Source organism: Rhinolophus hipposideros, assembly GCF_964194185.1.
Source record: "Rhinolophus hipposideros genome assembly, chromosome: 4".
NCBI lineage: Eukaryota > Metazoa > Chordata > Mammalia > Chiroptera > Rhinolophidae > Rhinolophus > Rhinolophus hipposideros.
In genome coordinates, this window is record NC_138050.1 from 17,989,017 (window position 1) to 18,015,841 (window position 26,825).

The 26,825-nt window shown below is 33.8% G+C and overlaps 1 protein-coding gene across 3 annotated transcripts in view; it reads left to right on the top strand.

Annotated features, from left to right (window-relative positions):
* The window catches only part of RB1 (RB transcriptional corepressor 1), a 160,362-nt gene extending 134,986 nt beyond the window's left edge, over window positions 1-25,376 (top strand). For 2 of the 3 annotated variants that reach the window (XM_081046855.1, XM_081046856.1), the window contains 10 exons: window positions 8,513-8,631; window positions 11,508-11,653; window positions 11,923-12,068; window positions 16,385-16,489; window positions 16,979-17,092; window positions 17,190-17,353; window positions 19,247-19,277; window positions 20,657-20,799; window positions 21,326-21,375; window positions 23,503-25,376. In XM_081046855.1, coding sequence (XP_080902981.1) covers window positions 8,513-8,631; window positions 11,508-11,653; window positions 11,923-12,068; window positions 16,385-16,489; window positions 16,979-17,092; window positions 17,190-17,353; window positions 19,247-19,277; window positions 20,657-20,799; window positions 21,326-21,375; window positions 23,503-23,576 — 1,092 coding nt within the window. In that variant the 3' untranslated portion in view covers window positions 23,577-25,376. Of the gene's footprint in view, window positions 1-8,512; window positions 8,632-11,507; window positions 11,654-11,922; window positions 12,069-16,384; window positions 16,490-16,978; window positions 17,093-17,189; window positions 17,354-19,246; window positions 19,278-20,656; window positions 20,800-21,325; window positions 21,376-23,483 lie in introns of all 3 variants that reach the window. The other variant, XM_081046857.1, reaches the window with a different exon arrangement.
* The last annotated feature ends 1,449 nt before the right edge of the window (window positions 25,377-26,825 follow it).

Sequence of the window (26,825 nt, forward strand, 5' to 3'; positions counted from 1 at the left end):
TGCAATTACAGTATTGCTATTTAAGAAAGGATAGTGAGTCACTTTTTAGAAATTCATATCAGAATTAGAAAAATGCAGTTAGCCGTTCTTAAGGCGATAGCGGAGAAGGAGATATCTGTGTATACATACATACACATACACGTATATACCGGGGATGCCAAAAAAAAAAGTATACACATTTTAAGAAAGAAAAAAGCTATTAAAGTTGTAATACTCAATATATATCAATAACAAAAGATGAACACAAGTCTTGATTGACCTCAGCAATTACAAAAGGTGCTCAAAGTGGTTACCATCAGTGTTCAGACACTTCTAATTATGGCAAACTACTGCTTGAACAACGCGGACCAAAGTATACACTTGTATACATTTTTATGGCACCCCCAGTACACACACACACACACACACACACACACACACACACACACACACACGTATGTATGTATATGTGGGAGAAGTGGCACGGATAGGGTGGGTAGAAGCTAGAGAATGGTAGAATTGCATTAGAATCTGCTGAGAAGCTTTTCTAAAATGTAGGTACCGTGTTTCCCTGAAAATAAGACTGGATCTTATACTAAGATTTGGAAATTTATCTTCAAAAGATGCATTAGGGCTTATGTTCAGGGGATATCATCCTGAAAAATCATGCCGGGGCTTATTTTCTGGTTAGGTCTTACTGTCGGGGAAACAAGTTATTCTCCTTTCCTGGGCATAGCAGAATCTTGGGGGTTGAGGAGAAACCTGGCATGTGTGTTTAATAAAGCCCTCTATCTAAATTACAAGTTATGTTAGAAGGTAGGAGTTCACCTTATAAAATGTAATTGAAAAGTAAAGTCACATGTTCTAGAAAATATTAACTGGTGTTTTTTTTTGAGTCCTGGAACAGAAGTTGTTAGAATTTGGGAGACAACTTGAACTATATTCTGTTTGGCAAAGAGGAGGGAAAGCAAGAGATGAGGAAGACATCTTCTATGTACAATTTTGCCTAGGTTGGGGCCCTGTTGATTTTCATTTTCTTATGGACCAGTAGCTAATGCATATTTCTTTTTATCTCTTGAAATATTTGTTATTCATATGTATGCACTGATGGGAACATGACCTAAAGTTTAGTTTTTTGGTTAAAATTTAGTATTTTGGCTTTATATATAAAGACTGAGCTCAGGCATCCTATTTTCCTTTCTTCCACTGCATCAAAGAATTCATGATCAAAGACAAGACTCAATATTAATTCTGATTTGGTTTAGCTAACAACCATCATTTTAAAATGTAATTGCACTCATAGGTATAGATTTCTTTATAAGGGGAAAAAAAATTTTCAGACTTGCTTAACTTCATTTTTTAAAAATTTTAATGTCATTTAAAAAATTAAAGGAGCTTAAAAAGAAAGTTCAACAGATAATTATCAGAGAAAGCAAACTTATTTTAAACTCTCTTTATTTGCAAGAAAATTATGTCCCATATTGTAATACTCACAGTTTGCTTATTAAAAAGTGGAGATGAAAAAAAGAATCCTGTAGGCATCCTAAGCATGACCTGTGTGCCATTGATAGTCCAGGCTTGAAATTAATCATTAATTTCTGAACTCCTACAACACTTAAAGACATACCACACAGTTTAACAATGCTTGTTTGCACAGATTTTAGTATAATAGTTTAACAGTCAATTTTATTATTTTATAGTTTGTAGATTTTTTTCATTGAAATTAAGTACAAAAATCAACTTGCCGTGGCTATATGATGCGGTGAAGCTAAGGTGCCAGAAGAACCTTCTGTTACTTTTACATGTCAACTCACTATTGCACCCATATCTGGCCAACGTTGATTTTGAGACTCCAGGGCAAGAATGGTCAAGGGCTTTCCAGAGCTACAGCAGGTATAGAAATAGTAATGTAAATATCAACAAAAACTGGTAGCTGGGATCCTTGGCCCAGCTAATAAGCTACTCAGATCTCTTTCAGTTTCAGAATTTAAGGATTAGGAAATGCTGGAAACTCTGAATAGGTCCACCTAGAAGTAGAAGCAATAAAGCCCAAGACTAGTGAAATTCTTCAGTAGTGTTGGCTTCCATTTATAAGTTTGTTTTTTAAAAACTATACGATGTTTAATCATTAAACAATTGTTGTCATAGAACTTTGGCACTGTGATAGGTTAAACCTGTCATAATATTCACTGTCATGGAATAATATATCATTCGTAAAGAGAGGGTACTAGTTAGATTCCCATAGGCAAAAATCTGGTGATTTTGATTTTCTGGTATAGAGGCCCTCATTAAGAGGCAGGAAAATGACTTTGTGATCATTTAAACATAGGATATGTTTTTGTGTTTGTTTTCGTTTTACTTTACAAATCCTAGTCATCAGCGTTATTAATAGATAATTTGGTGATTCCTCACAGAAACAGGACAAGCATGTTTATTCTCACCTTTCAATTCCAATCTACCCTTCTTGTGCTTTTCTATTTAGTCATAACCCTCTCTTCCTTCCAAATTTGGCAAAACATCCTTGAACTTTCATCATATTCAGATATGGCAGCTTCCTTTCATGAACTTTCATACCCTATTCCTCTTTTAATGTCTGTTTCTCATACTATATTAGTTCCCTTTGTAGTATTACTTCCTCCTATTATATGAATTTTTACTCATTTTGCAAATATTCATTGTAGATATTCTTATTTCATCCATTTGATTAGAGTAAGGTCTTTTCTTTGGATTAGGAAGAGTAACTTTCCCACAGAACTTGTGGTAAATTTCACATATAATGACTCTTCAACAAGGTTTTGTCATGACTGTTAGAAAAGCACAAGCCCTCCTTGGAAATACTTGCTGTGGCCGTTGAAGATAGTACTGGTACAAGTGGAGTTCTGACTCTTGTAATCCTTCATTCACAAAAGCAGCTATCTTGCATGAATTTTGTTATCTCCCCTGGTGCCACCTACCCAGAGCAAGTATGTCAAACATCCTTAAGTAAACCCTGACCCAGTTTTAGAAATCTTGGCTAATTTTGAGTTAGGAGTTCCTTCCTTTAGATAATATTTTAAAATTAAACAATATACAAAACATATTGTATGAATTACAGTTTTAAAAAACACTTTTAAAAAGACCCAATATCACATAAAGTTTTTGAGTTCTTTAAAATGTCTGCTTTTAGTTTGTAATTTAGCAAAGAGATCACTGTTTTGAGAGACTTTTAAAAAATTGCTTTAAAATGGTCACTTTTAATGGAAATCTACTTCGAATATAGTGTCTGTTTTGCTTAATTTCTAAAGTTTAACTGGTTTGTTTTGCAAACATTGTTCGGTCTGGTTATATAAATTGTCTAGCGCAGTCAGAAGACTCATAGTTCATCATTATATTTTTATATTTATTTAAATACATATCAATAATTATTACTATAATCAGTAATTAATTATAATCTAACTTATTTATAAGTAAACGTAATTATAACTTGTAAATTATATTAATAATTTATAATTAATAATTTATTAATATAAATCACATATTAAATATGTAACATATTATGTATTTATTATACCAGATGATTACCCTGGAATTGGAAATATTTTTATATTAGCTCTCATTATTTGGTAAATTAATGTAATTATGTTAAATATTATAGAAGTTGGAGATAGTCATCTCTGATTAAGTATGGCTTTGTGTTGTTTTCTTCTAGAAGAATTATTGTCAAGAACGTTTGGTTCTCTTAAATAGTATGTAATACCATGATTAGCCTTGATAAAATTAATTTACTTGTTTAATTGCTGCTGCTAAAGAATTAATGAAAATTATAGGTATAGTAGGTCAGAGCACAGACTATGGGTCCTCACTGCCTAGGTTCAAATCCCTGTTTTGCCACCTATAAGCCTCATTTTCCCCATTTGTTAAGGGGAGACAGTATGCTACATCATAGGTTGTTTGTGAAAATTAAATGCACACACATAATAACTATCTACTACATAGCAGGTATTTTTATTAATAACAGATGTTAATATAGATTTTTTTCAGTAAATCCTTTGGATAAAGATGAAAATAAATTAATAAAATGTTTGTAATAAAAATGTCATAAATATTCCAATACTTAACTAGTTCTAGGAAGCTACTCTGTTTATTTTACATTTAAAAAAAACAGCTTAAGGGGCAGCTGGGTGGCTCAGTTGGTTAGAATACAGTGCTCATAACACCAAGGTTGTTGGTTCGATTCCCACATGGGCCAGTGAGCTGCGCCCTCCACAACTAGAGTGAAAACAATGGCGTGGCTTCAAGCTGATGGGTTCTGGAAAAACACACTGGTCCCCAGTATTCCCCAATTTAAAAAAAAAAGCTTAAAAGAGTTTTGGTTTTTACATTTATAAATCTCGAATCTTATTATCCCACACTCAGAAAGTATTTTTAGTATATAATACAGTATTCAAACATAATTTACTAAAATAGCTAAATCTTCTGATCCAGAAAATGAATAATGATAACATTAAGTCACTGATTTATTTTGAGGACAAAATGAGATAATACCTTTGGAAAAAACCTTTGTAAACTGAAAGTGCTTTAATTCTTATCTAAGCAAACCATGAAATAGATGCATCATTCTGTTTTGCCAAGCATATCTTAAATTAACTAACTTTCATTGTCAATTTAATGTTCAGTGCCCAAAGAGTAAATTTCATATCAAGGTCATGCAAATACGAGTGAATGCCTCCTTAAATTTTGAATCCTGGCATCTCTCTTGCTTTACCTTAGATTGGCCCTGTTTTATCCTGTTTGTAGACATTTTTGTCTTGATAGAATATAGGCTCAAAGACATTTTTGTTGATGACATACTACTGCTAAAATAAAAATAACCCAGAGTATATTTGTAATTTCATCTTTTCAGTTCTGCTTACTATGAAGTTAAAGACAAGTATATAGCACGAGTTTTATTAATTTCACATATTAATAGTTAATTCCTGAGTTATATGCTACATCTCCAAAGTTGTTTGCTGTTACTGGACCTGCTACCACACCTGTCTGGCATATGCTTCACACATGTTGAAGCCAGAAAGTTGGAAATTGATAGAAAATTGTGTTACTTGTAACAGAGCTAAGGCAATATGGAAATGGTGAGCTCTATCACCTGGAAAACATTCCTGAAAGCAGTACAGCAAATCATTTACTTATTCAGCAAATGTCTTTGGAACCCCAAATCTGTGTGAGGAGTGTAATAGGGAATGAGGTTCAGTTGAACTAGCTATCTCTATATTAGCGATTTGTGACAAGAAAACGTCTATTCTAAAATATAATTTGTATTATAATCACTGTCCCATTTCTGTTAGCATACTCAAATTTTTTACCATGGACTTGCAGATTCTGCATAATCAGTCATCTCTCTACCTTTCTCTACTGCACCACTTTAGTACCAGAAGTTTCTTTCTCCTAAAAGAGCAGTTTCGTAGCGCACACTTGCATCTTTCGGGACATCTCTGACCCCTGCTCCTCTCAAAGCACAGCCTCCTCCTCACCTTCCAGTGTGATTGGAAGATATCGGAGAGTTTTGAGTAGGAGGAGCATATGCGGAGCAGCTTATTAGCTCTGTTGAGGAGAGATGGGAGGCAGCAAGAGTAGAAGTATGGAAACCAATTGGTAGGCTGCTTTTGTGGTAGTACAGACGAGATAATAATGGCTTAGACTCTAGTCATCTTAGAGGTGATGAGAAAAAGGTAGACTTGGATATATTTTGAAGTTAGAACCAACATGACTTTCGTGGATTAGGTAGTGGAGTGTTAGGGAAAGAATAATTAAAGATGACTCCTTTTATGCTTTGGGCAACTGGATATAAGGAGTGATAATGATATGGGAAAACCGGAGGGGAGCAGGAGATTTTGGGTGGTAGAGGATGATTAAAGGTTTTTTCACATACAGACATCAAGTGAACATATTGAGTACAGTGGAAGAGGACAGATACTTCAGAAGTGACCTTTCAAATCTGTCAGTATCTGACAATTGGAGGATTGTTTACCTTTATGTCTCTACTTCTCAACATAGGACCTGTTAGAGAATAGACATACAACAAATATTGGTGGGTGGATGGGTGGGTGGCTGGGTGGCTGGATAACTATGCATACATTTATATGTTTGAACAAATACATTGTTCCTTGTATAAAGGCATTTATATGTATAAATAAGAATAAAAACCATAATAATATCAAATATATAGCACTTACTCTGTGCCAGGCGCCATTCTAAATACTTAACATGTATTAACTCACTTAATTCTCAAAATGCTAGGATTTAAGTTATTGTCATAAGTATCTGCACATAACAAGGTTAGGCAACTTGTCCAGGGTCATGCGTCCATTTTATTAATCTGAAACACAAGCAGCTAATCCACATATGGGTTAAGCCATATCTAAAAAATAAAATGCCCGATTAGTAGCATACATAAATCCTATTAAAGACTCAGGTTTATTTGCATATCTTTGTCACAGGTTCTTCTAAAATGTCTTTGTTTGAGAGAAAAATGGGATTAGCCTATTCCTTCTTAATATATGTGGATTTATACCTACATTTCAGTTAAATAAAGGTATTCAATTCATCAATGGCTAGAAAACAAAACATTGAGTAGACATACATGCCTTAGCTGGTATTAATTGTTGTTAGCATTATTTTATTCAAATGAAAGCCATTACTTAGATTGCTCTTCAGAGTGCCCCTACTGAATGTAGGAAAGAATGACTTGACAGTAGAAATTACATTATGGAGATTGCAGAATAAACCAGTGTTGTTTATTTTTTTTAAAACAGATTTACTTTAACTTAGTTTATTGTGGTTTTAGTCATATAGAAGTTTTCAATTTCTAAGTAATCACAGTGGTTCACCTTTTTCTTTATGACTTCCGGGTTTGGGTCAAACCTCCGATGTCCTTCCTTATCAAAAAATTATAAAGATATATCTTGTATTTACTTTCAATTTTGTTTTTAATACAAGTAATTGGTTTTCTGTATAGTGTGAAAGTATAATAATATGTTTTTCAAATTTCTAGCTAACTTTTCCAGTACTTTTTATTTTTACAAAATCTATTTATGTTTGCAATATTTTATATTTTTACTTCTGTTGCACCACTTCTCAGCTTTTGCTATAAACCCAGCATCTTGGCAACCTGTTTTCTTGTCCTTCTTTGTTCAAGCATTAAAAGAGTAGACTATGTATGCTCCTCTTCCTTTTTATGGACTTGCAAATAGTCAACTCCAGAAAATTACAAGATTTGAATCAATGTTCTTATTGCTGGTCTTTTTTGTAAATGGTATTTTTAAAATTATACTTTTAAGCTTTTTGCTTGGTATGTAGAAAAATACAATATTTCATACTGATTCATAGCAGTAACTTTGCTAACCTCTGTTATTCTAATAATTTCTCTGTAGATCCTTTTGAGTTTTCTTTATTGACAATCAAATCATCTGTAAATAATGGTATTTTTGTTGCTTTTTTCTTTCCAATCCTTTGATCTTTCCTGTCTTTCCCATGTATTATTGGGCTTTCTGGAACCTCAACCACAATGCTAAATAGAAAGCGTGATAATGAGCATCCTTCTCTTGTCTCTGAAATTTTAAAGGGAAAGCTTTTAATATTTCACTGTTACGTATAATGTTTGCTGTTGGTGTTTTGTTTGTAGATGCACATACGGGTTTTAAGATGAAAACTTTTTCTGCATTGATTTTGATAAGACTTTTCACCTTAGTGAGGTGAAGTACATTATAGATTTTCTAATGTTGAATCAATTTGGCGACCTGGGTAAACTCAAGTTGGTAATGATATATTCTCTTTTTAACACTGCTGATTTGGGTTGCTAATGTTTCTTTTTTAGGATTTTTATTATCTCTGTTTATGAGTGAGAATGGGCTATAATATACGTTTCTGTAATGTCCTTGACATGTTTTAGTATCAATATGCGAACTTCATGAAATGAGATGGAGAATGTTTCTACTTTTTTCATTCTCGGAAGAGTTTGAGTAAAAGTGGAATTAATCTGTTCCTTGAATGTTTGGTAGAAATCACTAGTAAAATCAAAGGTGCTTGATGTTTTCTTTGTGGGAAGATTTTAATTACTGATTCGAATGATTTAATAGTGTATAGGACTATTGAGGTTATTTTAGTTCTTTTTTATTGTTTTGTTAATTTATATTTTTGAGGAATTTTCCACTTGATGTAAAATTTCCAATTTATTGACATAAAATTATTTATAATAGTTCCCTATTATCTTTCTAATCTTATATTAAGACACATTAAAACTGATTGGCTAGGTCTTATTTTCGGGGAAACACAGTATAAGCATTTACATATATGGTTTCCTAATCCTTTATTTGTGTATAGTACAAAAATTGGCAATTGGAATTTTCAAAGTGGAAAAAAAGATCTAATTTTAATTTCTAAATTGCTACTGTCAGTTGTGACTAAATTTATAGCACTCACCATGTCAATATGATTTTATTATGTACGTAGGAAAATCATACTTACCAATGTTGTTTTAATGTCATCTTGTTTCACATAGGATTCACCTTTATTTGATCTTATTAAACAAGCAAAGGACCGAGAAGGACCAGCTGATCATCTTGAACCTGCTTGTACTCTCAACCTTCCCCTCCAGAATAATCACACTGCAGCAGACATGTGAGGAGAATATATGTTATGTTATCCATTGCACCTGCAAATTGATTTTGAGCATAGTATAATGCGAGGTACACTATACAGAAGCTGTAGAGAATAGAATTTAGAATAAGACATTGTTCCTGCTTTCAAGAAGCAGGAATATAAGATACGTGACCCAAGTAAAGGTCATTAAAGTGGTACAGAGTGCTACTGAAAACACTTAGGTGTGGTTTAATGAGGGCAGTTTTCATGGCAGAAATGGCAATTTAGATAGGCCTAAAAGGTGGAATAGAATTTCAACATGGAACCTGAAGAGGAGTGAGGAGATAGAAAACTGTTTCAAGAGTCAGAAATGGCATGAATCCCAAAGCATAGCAGCCAGGAAAGGAGGAAACATTTTGGGGGGAATTTACATCAGTGCATTTGGAGTGAAGAGTAGAATCGGCTTAGCGAGTGAGTAGTGTGGGATATGAGACTAAAACAGTCGATCACTGTATGATAATGATGACGGAAGAAGAAAGCAGTAGCTGGCATTTAACGAGGCTTCGCTGTGTGCTGAATGAACAGTTAGTTGCCTGAGTACTTCAGATTCTATTTTTCATTTACTTTTCTGTAACAGCCCTATAAGGTAATAGATACTGCTATCAGCCTAAGTTATCTATAAAATAGGAAATAGAGAAATAAGGTAACTTGCCAGAAGTAAACAGAAATCATACTGAAGCAATCTGACGCCAACACTCAAGCTCTTAAAGATTCCAGCTACACTGCCTTCCATTGAAATGTGCCTAATGTGATGTTTCTGTTTAGTTCTGTTTAGGAGTTGACATTACAGTGTTCTGTGATTCGTGCAGGGACTATTTTTCAGAGATCGTTTCCATGCTAACTTGTACCTGAAGTATTTCTAGTATGTGGAGCCTCTGCATTCATATATAAGTTTGTTTGCTAGGTAATATCTTAAACTAAGTCAAGCGTTATCTTTTTTCTTTAATTCAATAAGCAGTTGTCTGCTAAGTGCCAGGAAGTCTTCTAGGCAGCAGGAATACAAAGGCGAGTAAGATGGATTATGTCCTTGCCCTCACAGAGCTTCTGGAGGAAGGACATAGATGGTGAACAAGGAAACTAATATGTAAGGTGATTTTAGAGTATAGTAAGTTCTATAATAATCAGAGTGATGTGAAAGAGAAACTGAGAGAGTGATAGAATGTTTTGGGGAGCTTTTGTTCATGAAGTGACCTTTGACCTGAGGCCTGAAAACCAAGAAGGTGCTGGCCAGGCACAAACCTGCACGCACGGTAGACCGTCATGGTGTGCACTCCAGGCAGAGCCAGGAGCAAGTGCAGTGGCCTGGAGCAGACCGAACTCAGCGGGTCTGAGCAACAGAAAGAAATCCCAGTGTGTCTGGGGTCAAGTGCACACGAGGAGAGCTGTGCAAGATGAGGTTGCAGAGGCAAACTGGGGCTAGACCTGTAAGTTCCCATAGACCATAGGAAGGAGTTTGTACTTTAGAAGGGCAGTGGGAAAGCATTTTTAAGCCGGGGTGCAGCTTGCTATAATTTGTCATTGAAAGGGCCACATTCTGGCTGCTATTTAAAGTAGAGGTGGAGTAGGGGAAGGGAAAAGAACAGGGTGAGGAAGAGAGTGTGAAAAGCAGTTAGAAGATGATTTCAGTAGTCCAAGTGAGAGATACAGGCCACTTGGTCTAAGATAGGTAAGTAGAGATAGAAAGAAATAGAAAGTTCTTGGAAGTATTTTAGAAGATTTACCAGGACTTAGTTTTTCTTTGTGTTAGAAGAACTAGGAAAAGAGAGAAATTACAAATAACTCCTAGGTTTTGACTTAAGAAACTAGATGTAATATAGAACCGTTTATTGAGATGGGAAAAATAGGGGGAAGAAGTCAAGAGCTTCAAGTAGTGAAGTGAATCAAGTGAGATTCAAGTAGTGAAATCCAGTAGGTAATTGGATATTTGCATCTACAACTCAAATAAAATTAACTTCTACCCAAGTTAAGTCAGTCTGCAATACTTTTGCTTAATGAATTGAAGGGAAATCCAAGGTTGACAGTAGACTAGACCCTGGGACTTATGAAATCTTTATGATGGTAATTCCGTTTTCCTAGTATACTAGTTATAATATACTACGTGCAGTAGAAACATCTATAGTAAGGTACAAATCCTGCTTCCTGCTCAGAATTATTTGTCAGATAGTAAAACAAAATTAGAAAATGGGCCTGGATTATCTTGTAAAATAAAGGGCAACACAGCAATAGAATGTCAAAAATTGAGAGATAATATTTACTAATGTCTCTGCCTAAATTTCTGTCTGACATATTTAATGTACAGCTGTAAATCTGCCTTGATAATGTTATCTACAGTATTCATAGGATTCTGTACTAAATAGTTTAAAGAGGTGTATGTATGTGTGTATAACTTAAGTCATATATATGAACCATAGTTATCAATGTAACATTTTTAAGAGGAGAAAGAAATATGACAATACTATTTTGGTATCAATAACTTGTTCTTTTAAGCTGGAGTCATTTTATGATCTCAATCCCACTACTATTGTTGAAATTGAATATATATACCGTATAGTTTTCAGTAAGGCAGTAATTCCCAGGAAAAGCCATTTATTAACTTTCTAAAGTTAGAAATGATAATGAGAGCTTAGTTTTTCTATTAAGCTACCTTTTCTAGCTTTTATTTAAATAGCCTGCTCAAGCAATTTAGTATAGAATAACAGATTAAATAGATAAGATGTGTTTGGATGTATGTGTATAGCCGTGTGTGTGTGTGTGTGTGTGTGTGTGTGTGTGTGTATGAGAGAGAGAGAGACAGAGACAGAGAGAGATATTTTTAGCAAACTTCATATAAAACCTTTTCTTTTGACTATATCTAGGTACCTTTCTCCTGTAAAATCCCCAAAGAAAAAAGGGTCAACTCCACGTGTAAATTCCACTGCAAATGCGGAGGCACAAGCAACCTCAGCCTTCCAGACTCAGAAGCCATTGAAATCTACCTCCCTTTCACTGTTTTACAAAAAAGGTTAGTAGATGATTACTTTCAAGAGCATGGACTCTGAAACCAGGCTGACTGGGTTCAAATCATGGTTCTTCTGCTTACTAGGTATGACCTTGGGCGAGTCCACTTTATATCTCTCTGCCTCAGTTTCCTCATCTCTAAAATAGAAATGATAATAATAATCTACCTTATAATAAACGACCTTACAGGGTTTTTGAAATAATTAAATGGATTAATACATAAAATGCTTACAACAGCACCTAGCACATGACTAATTCCCCTTGTCTCTCTAGTATACCGACTAGCATATCTTCGACTAAATACCCTGTGTGAGCGCCTTCTGTCTGACCACCCAGAACTAGAACACATCATCTGGACCCTTTTTCAGCACACACTGCAAAATGAGTATGAACTTATGAGAGACAGACATTTGGACCAGGTAAGACAAGAAGGTACTTCACCTTCTCTTCTCCTACTTGTTTGTTAACATGTCCTGATTTTTTCAGAAAAGGTTAGATTCAAATGAGAAGCTAGATCAGTTTAGTAGACTTAATATGTTTATTTGTTGGCTATCTTTCATATTTTTGCTGTAATTCATATAATTTAGAGCTTTAGAGTATTTCAGTAACTTTACTTGCTTAATGACGTGAAAGATCTTATTTGTAAAAATCAGTGAAGAAATTGTTTATCATAGGTTTTTCTATGTTGTGGTAACCTAGATTTCATTTTAGTGTGGAGAAAAGCAGGAGACTTAAGAACCAATTGAACTTAAACAGTGCCCATTGAATGAGTGAGTGAATGAATGAGTGAGTGAATGAATGAATGAATGAATGAATGAACAATCGAAGAACGAGTTAATTTACAGCGAACAATCTCATACCTTCCTTTTTCTTCTCTGTAAACAGAATACTAAGAATTTTTTTGGTAACAGCTTTATTGAGATATAATTCACATGCCATACAAATTAGCAATTTTAAGCATACAATCCAGTGGTTTTTATTATATTCGGAGTTGTGCAACCATCACCAGAGTCCATTTTAAAACTATTTTGTCATGCCAAAAAAGAAACACCATACCCTTTAGCACTCTACCTCAATTCCTCATTGTCTCCAGCCCCAGGCAACACTAATCTCCTTCCTGTTTCTACAGATTTACCTAATCTAGGTATTTCATATAAATGGAATCATAATATGTTATCTTTTGTGTCTGGCTTCTTTCACTTAGTATAATGATTTCATTGTTCATGTGTGTTATAGCTTCCTTCAGTACTTCATTCCTCTTTTTTGCTAAATAATATTTCATTGTGTGGCTATACTACCTCATATTTATCTTTTCATCTATTGATGTACATTTGGTTTCCACTTCTTGGCTATTATGAGTAGTTACTATGAAAATTCATGCACAAGTTTTTGTGTGGACATATGTTTTCATTTTCCTTAGGTATTTACCTGGGAGTGGCATTTCTGGGTCATATGGTAACTATGTTTAACCTTTTGAGGAATGGCTAGGTTTTTTTCCAATATAGTTACATCAGTTCCTAGCAGCAATATATGAGGTTCCAGTTTCTCCACATCCTCACTAACTTGTTATTTGCCTTTTATGGATATAGGCATCCTAGTGGGTATGAAGTGGTATCTCTTTGATGTGCATTTCCCTTATGTCTAATGATATTGATTGAGAATCTTTTCATGTACTTATTGGTCATTTGTATATATCTTCAGCGAGAAAATATCGTTTGCCTATTTTTAAATTGAGTTGTATTTTTATTATTGAGTTGTGAGGGTTCTTTATGTAGTCTATATATGTGTACAGTCCCTTATTAGATATGTGATTTGTAAATCATATATCTCCCAGTCTCTGAGTTGTCTTTTCACTTTCTTGAAGGTGTCCTATGAAGCCCAAAAGTTTTTAGTTTTGTTGCTGTTCAATTTATCTATTTTTCTTTTGTTACTGGTGCTTTTGGTGCCGTATCTAAGAAACCATTGCCAAACCAGAGGTTTGGAAGATTTATCCATGTTTTCCTTTAAGAGTCTTACACTTGTTACTCTTACATTTAGATTCTGATCCATTTTTAGTCAATTTTTGTATATGGCATGAGATAGGAGTCCAATTTCATTCATTTGTATGTGGATACTAGTTGTTCCAATGTCATTCCTTGAAAAGTCTTTCTTTCCCTATTGACAATTGTCAAAAGCAATTAACTGTAAATATGTAAATGTTTATTTCTGGTCTCTTCTATTTTATTGATCCATATGTCTCTTCTTATGCCAGTACCACATTCAATCTTGGTTACTGTAGCTTTGTAGTAAGTTTTGAAATAGGGAAGTGTGAGTACTCCAGTTATGCTCTTTTTCACGATTGGTTTGACTATTCTGAAATGCGCGTCTCCATATGAATTTTAGGATTGGCTTGTTAATTTCTACAAAGAAACCATCTGCAATTTTGATGGGGATTATACTGAATCATAGATCAGTTTGAGGAGTATTGTCAGAACAACACTAAGTCTTCCAATCCATGAACATATGATGTCTTTCACTTTATTAGTCTCCTTTAATTTCTTTGAACAATTTTTTTTAGTTTTTAGAGAAGTCTTACAGTTGTTTTGTTCAATTTATACCTAAAGATTTTATTCTTTTTAACACTGTTGTAAATTGAATTGTTTCCTCAGTTTCTTTTTCAGATTTTTATTACAAGTGTATTGAAATACAATTGATTTTTGTATATTGATCTTGTATCCTGCAACCTTGCTGAAGTCGTTTATCAGTTCTGATAGTTTTTAGTGGGTTCGTTAAGATTTTCTATATAAAAGATTATGTCTTCTGAGAATAGATATAATTTTACTTCTTTCTTTTCAATGTAGATGACTTTTATTTTATTTATGTGCCACATTTCCCTGGCCAGAATCATCCATTACAATGGTGAATGGAAGTGGTGAGAGGCAACATCCTTGTTTTGTTCCTGATCTTAAGGGAAAGGTCGTTAGCTGTGATTTTTTTTTTTTTTGGTTTTGTTTTGTTTTGTTTGTATATGCCCTTTATCAGGTTGAGGAAGTTCCCTTCTATTCCTAGTTTATTGAGTGCTTTTATCATGAAAGGATGTTAAATTTTATCAGGTGCTTTTTTTGTAGCTATTGAGATGATCTTTTTTTTCTTTTGTATTGATATATAGTATAGTACATTAATTGATTTTCAGATGTTACACCTACCTTGCATTTCTAGAATAAATCCCAGTTTGTCACAGTGTATCCACAGTACTGCTGGATTCCCCTTGTTTGTGTTAAAGATTTTCACATCTATAATCATACAAGATATTAATCAATTTCTTGTGATGTCTGGTTTCGGTATCAGAAATATTGACCTCATAGATTTAGTTGGGTATTGTTCCCTCTTTTTCTAATTTTGGAAGAGTTTGTAAAGAACTGATATTGATTCTTCTTTAAATGTTTGGTAGAATCCACCAGTGAAGCAATCTGGGCCTGGGCTTTTGTTTGTGTTTTGATTACTAATTCAAGCTCAGATTTTCTATTTCTCATTGAGTCCTTTTTGGTTATTTGTGTCCTTCTATACATATTTATATTTCATCTTAGCTACCTATATTTTTGGTATACAATTATTCATAATGTTTCTTTATAATCCTTTTATTTCTGTAAGATTGGTAGTAATGTTCCCAAGAAAAGTGATGTTTTGAGCAAAAGATGAATTATATATAAAGGTATAACCTACAAATATGTATATTTTATGAGATTCTATTGGGACATATACATTCTAGTATGTTGGATTTTTTAAAGTATGCACTTTACTGCCTTATGGTTCTGCTGCTTTTCTACAATATAGAAAGACATAGACGGTATTGCTAAGGATTCCTAAAGAGGTTAGGTATCTGGAATCAATAAAATTTTTGTGAGAGGTGCCTTAGGTAAAGTATTGGAGTAGGGGAAAAATATGAATTAGCAAAGAGGATACTGGATGGCTTTCTAAACGGGGAGAATAGTAGGATTGCTGAGCTGGTGGGATGCTCAGCAGGGAATGATGAATAGTAGATAACAGTAGATGTGAGCAAGAAGGGTGCAGAAGATATGAGTACTTAACTTAGGCAATACAATTCATAAATAAGAAAGTTTGATGTTTTAAAGTCACAGGAAATCATTTCAAATCTTATTTTTGTGTTTAAAATATCTTATTTGAAATGTAATATGCATATAGAAAAATCCATATAACATAAAGGATACTTTTAATGTAAAGTCATCAGTTGAACACACCTGTATAACCAGTATCCAAATCAAGAAATAGAACATTATCAATAACACAGAAGACTCTCTGCTGACCCCTACTAGTTACTATATCCCCCTTACCACCATCACTTAGTGTATTCAATATTATTTTATCTGATAGTTTGAACCTTTTCCTCACCTGGCCTTTTCTTAAAGTGCTAGTTACTTTAACACAGTTAACTGATTCCAGTTTCAGCTTTTATCTACTGGGAAATATCTAAGGAACAGGAGCAAATGTTAGAGTTATTTACAAACCACATGATCTGCCTGAATACTTGAGAGTTGTCTATTTGCACTCTGTGTTTTAAATACAATTTGGGTTAAATACTTCACATACTTTCCACCAGTTCTGGATAGGAAAAGATAATCTTGTAGGAAATTAAATTTCCACTTTTTTAGGTTAAAAAGAAAGATAATGAAGTGCTTTTTAGAATACAACCATGTTACAAGATTCTGACTATTTTTACATCACATTTATTTATTAGATTATGATGTGTTCCATGTATGGCATATGTAAAGTGAAGAATATAGACCTTAAATTCAAAATCATTGTAACAGCTTACAAAGATCTTCCTCATGCTGTTCAGGAGGTAGGTAATCTTCCATGGTAAGATTTTTGGGGGATAATTCTATATCTATAATATGGATAACATCATTATTAGGTTATATATTCTGACCTTATTACATAAATTCACATATCAACTTTTTACTTTTATATTATTGGTTAATTATATATTTTATATTATTGGTTAATAACTAATGTGGAATTGGAAAATTAAGGTTTTTGAATATCCACATTTATATTATAAAGTTAATAAGAAATACTATAACCCTGCTATAATCAGGATATTTGTAATAAACTTTTACGTGTGTATGTGTAAAACGTGTATGTACATATCTGTGACATTTCACTTCTGCTAGAACAGCTATAATCCAAACCTAAGAAGGCTTTTTCAGACTTTTTTTCCTGTATAATATGTGCTTTTTACTGTTAAAAGGTATTACGAACTATTAAAAACTAAAATCTAAAGATAAATTCCCAAATTTATTTAACAAGTGTTTTTATTCTTCTTCCTCAGACATTCAAACGGGTTTTGATCAGAGAAGAGGAGTATGATTCTATTATAGTATTCTATAACTCGGTCTTCATGCAGAGACTGAAAACAAATATTTTGCAATATGCTTCCACCAGGGTATGTTAAAATTATTCTTTGGGAAAATCTAATTATAAAGCAATGGATCTCACTAAGACATTAAATAAATAATATGCCTTTTTGCTTTTTGCTCTAGCCCCCTACCTTGTCACCAATACCTCACATTCCTCAAAGCCCTTACAAGTTTTCTAGTTCACCTTTACGGATTCCTGGGGGGAACATCTATATATCACCCCTGAAGAATCCATATAAAATTTCAGAAGGTCTGCCAACGCCAACAAAAATGACTCCAAGATCAAGGTTTGTGTGTCCTTGTTAGGGAAGTGGTAAAGTATAAGAGGGGATTACTTTGATTCAGGCATAAAAATATAACACTCTTCATCTAAACTAAGCTATTCTTGAGTCCATAATTTGTGTATTTATATTAAGTGACATGATAAGAACTAGGGGGGAAGAAAGATACTTACTTAGATGGGTTTGCAAATTCAGTCATTAATTTATCTGGCTGATGTAGTCTATTCTTTTGTAAACACTCTAAACACCAGTTTGGTAATAGGTTTCAAATCACTTTCATTTTTTTGTTAGTCCATCTGCTAAACAAAATAGGTTACTTTTGGTTAAGAATTTTTATTCTGTAGTTTATTGAATGTCCTGTAAAGTCTTTCTGTGAACCTGTTCATCTTGCTCTATTATAAAAACATAGATGGTTGATTAAATGTTGATGACTGTAAATTAAGTCTTTAGAAGTCCATCCGTAATTTTGCCTGTGGCTTTTTTATATTATCTTGGGCAGGTCTCTGTGTCTGTTTCAGAATGGTGCTGTGGATCAGGAAAATGATGAGTGAGAAGCTCTTTTAAATTCTCAGATGAAAGGTTCTGTGCAACTACAAATCATTACATTATCTTCCACATGCAACCACAACTGCTCTCTGGCTTTGAAGCGCTTCAGTTGACTTATTATATCTTATCATGGGCTATTTGAAACTGACTTTATTTGTATAAAGTGGGGGGCAGATTAGTGAGTAGAGTTAATGTAGTCTCATCTCAGAAATGTCAGCCCTTTGTTGTACTTAATGGGCAAGAAAAACAAACAAGGAGAGGGGATATATTAACCCCTTAGAAAACATTTGGATGGTGTGTTTAATTATACAAGTAATGCATATTCATGGAAAAAATTTCAAACTACGGGAAAAGGTAAAGTAGAAAATAATTTGCAAATGATATAAATACCCTTGCGTGCTCCTGTACCATCCTTTGTTTATTTGGTGTTCTTATAGTTGAGTATCTGTGTACTAAAACCTGCAGCCATGTCTATGTAATTTACACAGTCCCACACTGCCACATAAAAATGTATACCAAGGTAATTTTTTAATGATGATAATTAATCCATATTATGCTACTAATGATGGCTCTTTGCTGATCTTAATGAAATCACTTCCGGATTGGGGTTCTTCTTTAGCAAAAATGTCACATTACAAAAATCCTGATAACTCTTGACCAAGCATTAAGAGAACATCTTAACACTCCACTTATCAGCATACTTAGGTGTTCTGGTTAATCAAATGCATAAAGATTGATGGCCACTTATCAAGGAATTTGGGGACAATAAAATCTATATATTTACTAGTTCCATGAGCATATTATCAAATCTTTGTTTTGTCAGGCTAATACTGTTCTTCAGCTTTATTATCAAGAACATAAATTATATGATTCAAAGAAGGCCAAACAGATTAAGAGATTTCTGATTCTAGGATATATGATAAATAGCCTTTATATATGATTACAGATCCTATTTAGAATTACTACTTAATACTGTAAGTTTTTTGCCAGGGGTAACTTGAATTTTTAATGAGAAGATGTGAAAAAATTTAATTGATAACTTACCGTTGGTTTATTAAGAATTAAGTAGGAATAAATTTAAAACTTTATTTTACTCTCTTTAAATGTGGACACTAGCAGAATATGTCTTGCAGACAAGTTGTTCTTGTTTTAAAAATCTAAGAGACCACCTCAGTGTATGACTAGACCAGCACTGTTAGAATAAGCATTTAATGAGTATAATTTATCAGTGGTTCTAGGGGTAGAAGAAACATTTGATTTGGTATTTCTGATCGTTCAGAATGCTATGTGTGTGTTTATCTCTGTAGGTTACTAATTGCTATTACTAATTTGTATTTTATCTTAACTTGACAGAATCTTAGTATCAATTGGTGAATCATTTGGGGTGAGTATTTCTTTCTTTGAAGTACAGTGACATGCACTGTAACTATAAAATAAATTGAAGATTTCTATAATTTGAATTTACAAATGCTGTAAATTGATTCAGGCATGTTGTGTAGAATTTAGAAGATATATATATATATGTATATATATATGATATATATTGAATTCAGAATTTAGAAGATATATATGATATATATGATACATATGATATATATCATGTATATAAGATATATATATGATATATATTATGATATATATCATGTATGTAATACATACATATATAATATATATATATAAAATCAGGTTTATTTTCAAATTAGATTTCATTGCAACTTGTACTCATAATTGGTGAATTTCAAAGCTGTTTTCTAAACATTCCTTGTATATGTGTTCTAAATATATCTTTCACCAAAAGCCGTTTTTACATTTAATTTTTATAAAATTAGCTCATTTAATTAGAAAATAAAGCATAAATAATAAAGCTAATCCTCACTGTCAAATCAGTCAGTCAAATCAGATTTAATTTCTATCAGAAAGTCTGAGTTCATTTTTTAGTTCAAATGAACATGTTCATACATATCCCTGAGATAATCACCTCACTCTGGTTCTAAAATCGATAGGTAAGAAATAGAATTTTTCCACATGTTAGTCCATTGGGTAAAATAAGGTGTGCCCCCTTTAGAATTTCTTACCAAAACTTTCTTTACTTTGCTGTGACAGGATTCTCCCTGAGGAGATACATATCTCAAATCATCTCCAATAATATTGGATGGACTCAAATTCTTAAATCTTTTTGACAGTTGATTTTTTATTTTAAAAACTGTGAATTAGCAACATTTCAACAAATACTGTTATCGATGATGGTTTAAACTATATAAACTATATGACTTGTTAACGTATAAAACCCATAAAGTGAGTCCAAAATTATTATTCACTGGATACTTCACCTCTTACTACATTCTTATGATGTTCTCTTTGGTTATGTTATGCTCCCAAAAACAAAAAACACTATCAAAAACCAGGTTCCAGAATGCTGTTCCAATTTTACATGCTTCTGAGAAACTAGCTGTTCTGGCTCAGTGTGTGGGTGTGTTCCAGAAACGAGGAACCAGGACTTTCAGAGTAGTAATCAGAGTTGTTGGAGAAAGAGGAAGAGCCTACTGGAGGAGACAGGAGGATTTAAAAGGAGTGGGTAGCGTTAGGTAGAGTTATTCTCATTTGGAGATTGTTCATTTGTCTTGCTTGACCCAATAAAGCAGAAAATTAAAATGCAAATACTACCACTGCCTGATTTTTGACGCACATCAAACTACAATTAAGGGTTGCTGACTACAAAATGCTGGCATTTAATAATACAATAAAGAATTCTGTAATTTGTAGACTTCTGAAAAGTTCCAGAAAATAAATCAGATGGTGTGTAACAGCGACCGTGTGCTCAAAAGAAGTGCCGAAGGAAGCAACCCTCCTAAACCACTGAAAAAACTACGCTTCGATATTGAAGGATCAGATGAAGCAGATGGAAGGTGGGAACAGGTTTAGAATGTTTTTCAGTGGCCGAGGTGGTCATCTGGAGATCCCAGAGTACCAGCTCTGCTCTTAACTTCCACCAATCCCTTTCATGCCAATTTTATTTGGAAATTGTGAGGATTGCTCAAAATAATAGGTATGACTGCATCTCCAAATTAAAGGTACCATGTAAATAAATCATATACCATCTACTGAAATTTAAATTATTGAAAATATCAAACGTTTAAAATCTGATCATTTTTTACAAAATATTGATAATTTTGTTATTTTTGCTTAAAATTAGATTTTAAAATGCTGACTCTTGAAAAATATTTATTGTGTTTTTATAAGAACCACTGAAAAAATACATAGGGTCATAAATTTGTGACTTTCATATTTTAGATGGTTTGTTTATAAACTTCTGAAATTAAAAGCTACTCATTAAGAGTATAAAATAAGTCACAGAAAGCACCATAGTTATTGGAAATTTGAGTTTTCCATTTATACATATACATGTAAAATGTTTTGTTTTTTAATCTGCAGTAAACATCTCCCAGGGGAATCCAAGTTTCAAAAGAAACTGGCAGAAATGAGTAAGTACTTATCATTTCTCCTTATGTAAATGAAACAATTGTTGACATTGCAAAAAATTTTTTCGCATTAGAAAATAATAAATATATATAATTCCTTCATTAGAAAAGAATAAATATATATAATTCCTTCGATTAGAAGACTTGCTCATGCACTTAAAATATACTGGAATCAAGAATGTATTATTTACCTACAAACATTTGTAGTTTAAATGTATGATACAAAGTGACCCTTTCTAAAATATTATGCATAGGAAGACTAAGAAGTGAAACCACATCTTCAACATGAATAGCTGTGGTTAGAAAACATTTCAGGAAAGAATTATTATGAGGAACTCAGTGTTGCATATAGGGAGAGGTTTTATAAACCTAGCATATGCAAACATTATAACACTTATTTAAAGAACAACCTATTGTGCTATTATTCCCTAACTTCCCTAACTTGCAAGTTTTCAAACTTAATTTAAAACAAAAGCTTTTCCATTACTGGAAACCAGAATATTGATAAAGAACACCACCAGATCATTTTCCAAGTTATACAGAGTGATATATCCTAAGCTACTCTGACACTATAAAAGATTAAGCCAAGTATAGTAGATGGAAAGCACATTAAGAAAAAGATAAACGTATACTAACTGCTCCTGGGTTGTCTTAGACAGAGGTAGCTGTGATAGTGAGTGCGGCATTTCATGATAGTCTGGTGCCGGATCTATTCACAGGAAAAAGAGCTGAGACTTGGAAAGAAGACATATACTATTTATGAGATAATAAGAATTAAAACTATCATTCCTACATCGTAGGACATGTCAATAAGAACAATACCAATTAAAGTGTGACTTTTTAAAAAGGGGCCTTTTCTCAACATGTAGATACTAACTTTGAAATATAAAGTATTTAAAAGCATGCTTTTGATTTTTTAAACCATTTTTTGTGTGTACTATTTTGAAGAGTACAATTAAAACTAAATATACCAAAAATTTAAATTTTTTTGGTTATAAATGAATCTCTTTTTGGATTTTACATTGACTAATATATTATTTTTAACTTTTAAGTAATTGTGGCTTTTCCTTCCCAGTACATGAAAATAGACGTGAAGCTTATAACCAAAATCAGGCTTTGAAAACACGTGGAAGCATTATGGAGCCCACACATGTGCATTTTAAAAGAAGCAGAAAGCTGTAAAAATATGGGTATTTTCTTAGAGAAGAGTGCAGTTGCTGTATTCAGTTCATTCTTGGTGACACACTTAGCTGTGATGGTGAATTCCCTCCGCCAGGCTGAAGTTCAGGGCCTTTGTGCAGTTGGAAAAACGGGAGAAGCAGCAGGAGTTCTAACCCATAAGGCTAAGGAATTCTCCAGGCTGCTCAACTTTCCTCAAAGAATTGTAGTCAAAACAGGTCATCACACAGTGCTAGATGAGCCAGAGTGGAAGGGCCAGTAGGGGAGCCCTAGAATTACCGTTTTCTTTCTTTTCCAAGTATGACTATTCTTTGTGCTTCTTTATGACGAGCTCCTGTCCACCACTAAAATCAAGTTAAGAATTTTTACATCACGTAAAAGAAATGTTCTGTTTTTGTCTATGTTGTGATTACTAATGTACTTTCTAAGTGTCCACGTCTGCATTGAGTAACTGGGAGCTCACAGTGTTTGCAGTGAGGGCCTGGCAAGGCCCCTCTGAACAGGGGCTCGCGAGCTGTGGCACTCACCACTCACGTCAGCACCGTCTGGGTCAGCCCAGGACTCTGCGCTGCTCAAGGGCCACACTCAACCTTCTCATCTAGAACAGTGGTCTGCAAAGTGGGGCATACCTGGAAGTGTGTAAGACTACCTTTTGGGTTACATAAAGAAAATACTAGAATTTCGATTTACTTTTATCTCATCTACTTCTAATGCATATTTGGAATAGGTGTGTTCTATAATTTATGCACATGTACATATATACATACATATTTTGGTGATACATGCTTGGAATAGTTAACTTTAGGGATAGTGATTTAAAAAAGTTGGAAACCACAGCTTTTGCGATGCCCGGAGCGCCTCTGATTTGGCCTCAGTATAACATGAATGGCCACCCTTTGCCACTTACCTAGCACCATCAGTGCTATTAACAGTTCTCCATCTTTTTGCCAGCATCTACTCGAACACGAATGCAGAAGCAGAAAATGAATGACAGCATGCTTCTCTCAAACAGGGAAGAAAACTGAGGATTTCATGACCGTGGTGGGTACCATGTTCACCTCTGGCCTCCTTGTTTCTCGCAGATCTGACTGTGTAACTCTCCCAGGTTCTGTTTACGGCCACATTTATACATAGCTTCAGCTCTTTCTGTGGATATAAAGTGTGCAGGTGCACACTGAGTATTTGTGCAGGCAATTCCTAAGCCACTTGCAATGCTGTAGTCAATAGAGAATATATTGTTACTGTACAAGATTGAAAATCTTGTGTAAAACCTGTCATTTAAAAATTTGTAGCAGATGTTTCTATTTCCAAAGGATGCCTGGGAGTGGGAGTCCCAACAACCCATGACTAGTTGAGTACTTTGTCTTCTCTTGTGGCATGTATGTGATGTTTGCTATTATTTTTATTAATTTATATTTATATTTTTTTAATTTAACATGAACACCCTTAGAAAATATGTCTTGTCTTCCAAATGCAATTTGGCTGACTGCCCCCCATTCACCCAAATGATCCTGAATTCTTCTGCTAAACAGATATTAGAAACTATAAAAAAATTACTAATTTTTACACATTAAGATTTTAGTTTACTAATGGAATCTGATGTACTGTGTGCTTGTTTTATAAATTTTAGCTTTTAAATACAAGCAGAAAGCAAAGTATAAACATAAGATATTGTCAGACTACTGATACAGATTTCGTACCTCAGGACTTCTAAGAATTTATTGATTCTTTTCTTCATCTAACTCATGCTCTAAAATTGGGGTCATTAATAATAGTACTCTTGGTTTTTATACCATATAGATAACTGAATTCATAAAGTGCCCATCTAGTACTTGGAAAATAAAGTGTTCAACTAGAGCTTTGCTGTAGAGGACCCTAACAGAGTATAATCCCAAGTGCACTTTCTAATGTTTCTGGGTCCTGAAGAATCAAGATTCAAATCATATTACTCCATTAAACAGACTGTTAACTATAGGGGCCTTAATTGTTTTCTTAGAGATTTGTCTAATTGCATCTCAGCAATTAATCTGCCCTCCTAAATTTTGGAAGGGGTGTATGTTCTCTAGAATGGTACATGTCTTCCATGTATCTTTTGAACTGGCAATTGTCTATCTCTTTTTTTTTTTTTAAGTCAGAATGGTCTAACACTGGCACATTCACAGCCACATTATTTCTAGTTCAAAATTGCAAGTACTTATTCAAAGGTCTTTGGGTTAGGCATTAATGTTTCTGATTTTGTGCAAAAATTTCAAATTAAAATAGCTATAGCAGTAGAAGAGGTGCTTTCCCTCCTGGCACCTAACGGTGTATTTAAACTCTTGTGTGATTAACTTATTTAGAGATGGTATAATTTAAAATAGATGGTATTTAAGGTAGTATCAGCTAGGTTTTAGGAAAATCACATTGTCTGAACTCAGAGTTCTTTTTAAAAAGAAATCTGGTCTTATTTTTAGAAAAAAAATTTTATTTTGTGCTCAATTAAGTTCCAAACTTGTGTTTTTGACAGTTTTCTTGATAACAAAGGCACTAGAATGCTTTATCCCATTTCCTCATTAATTTTTGCATGAATATCATACAAATCAGTTAGCTTTTAGGTCAAGGGCTTACTATTTTGTGGGTCTTTTGCTAAAAAGTTCCCATTAGAATTAGTGCCAGAATTTTAGGAACTACAGAGATCGTGTATTGAGATTTCTTAAATAAGGCTTCAGATACTGCTTTATTGCTTTTTTGTATTGGTTAAAACTGTATATTTAATATTGCTATGTTGCTATTTTCTACAATTAATAGTTTGTCTATTTTAAAATAAATTAGTTGTTAAGAGTCTTAATGGTCTGATGTCGTCTTTGTATTAAGTGCACTAATGTTCTCTTCTGTATCTAAATTCTCTCCTAGGATCAAATCTGTTCTTAGCCTTTAATGAGCTTTACATGCAGATGATTTCTAAATTTATTTCTCTAGCCTTGACCTCTCCACAGAGGTCAAAGCTCTGGTAGCCGATAGAACTCTTGATTACCTACTCCTGCCCCCTCAGCTTCTCAAAATATGAATCAAGATCAAACAAACAAAAATATCTTGTTTCTACCGTAGTCTTTCCTCATTTTACTAAAAAATTAACTTGTTCCAGCTAAAAACCTAAGCGTCATCTATTGACTCGTGTCTGGACCAGTCTTAAAGACTTCTAAGTGGTCTCCATATTTACTCTCTTTCCTCTTTACCTTTAAGCTCCATAAAGAGCAAAACTGTAAATGGATTCACATTGCTAATCAACGTATTCACGCTCTTTGCATGGCCTGTGAAGTAGCCCCTACCTACTTGTCCATCCTTATCTCATGCTCCTTTTTCCCTACTCACTGCGCTTTACTCACACTGACCTTTTCTCTTAGAATGTCAGGCCTGTCCCTACACCTCAGGCTTTTATGTTTGCTATTCCTTCTGCTTGAGTGCTCTTCCCCCAGAATTTTGTTTAGCTGGCTCCTTCCTATCTTTCAGGGCTCAGTTCAGAGGGCTTCCATGACCCCTCCATTCTAAAATCTTACTCTGTATTGTGTTTCTCTCCATCAAAACTGTAATAGCATTTATTAGCATCTGAAGTTACCTTACCTGACTTGCCTATCACGTATCCACCTATGCCTGCATCAACCCCTCCCCACACTGGAAGCATCAACCTGGCTCATCTTATTTACTACTATAGCTCTTGTACCTAGAAGAAGCCCATATGGGGGGGGGGGTGGAGAAGTGTATTTTCAGTTTTTTTCCAAGTATATAGAAGCTGATAATATTCTCTTCCTTTTTTCAAATGCCATGTGCTAAGTACATACCATATTCCAGTCATAGTTGTAAATACAAGCAATACAACAGCACAGTTGTAAATACAAACAATACAAAAATAAAGCAATACAACAAAAGTAAAATCCCAATCTCTGTGGAACTTCCATTCTAATTCTAATTTTGAGGAAAGAGCAAGTGTATAACTAAATGTGGAATACTTAATGTGTCCAACTGTACTAAGTACTTTGGAGAAAGACATCACAGGGAGGGGGATGGGGTGCTGGTAGGGAAATGAGTTTTAAAATTTTAAGTAGGGAGGCCAGGGAAAGACTTGGTGAGGTGATGCTTCAGCAAAGCCCTGAAGGAGGTAAGAAAGCGAGCCATACGTTGACAGGGGTAAAACAGTCCGTAGAGGATGAAAGCCAGTGCTAGGAGGTAGGAATATGTCTGGTGAGTTTGGGAAATGACGAGTAATAGAAAAATGGAGAAGAAATGGAAGAGCAGGT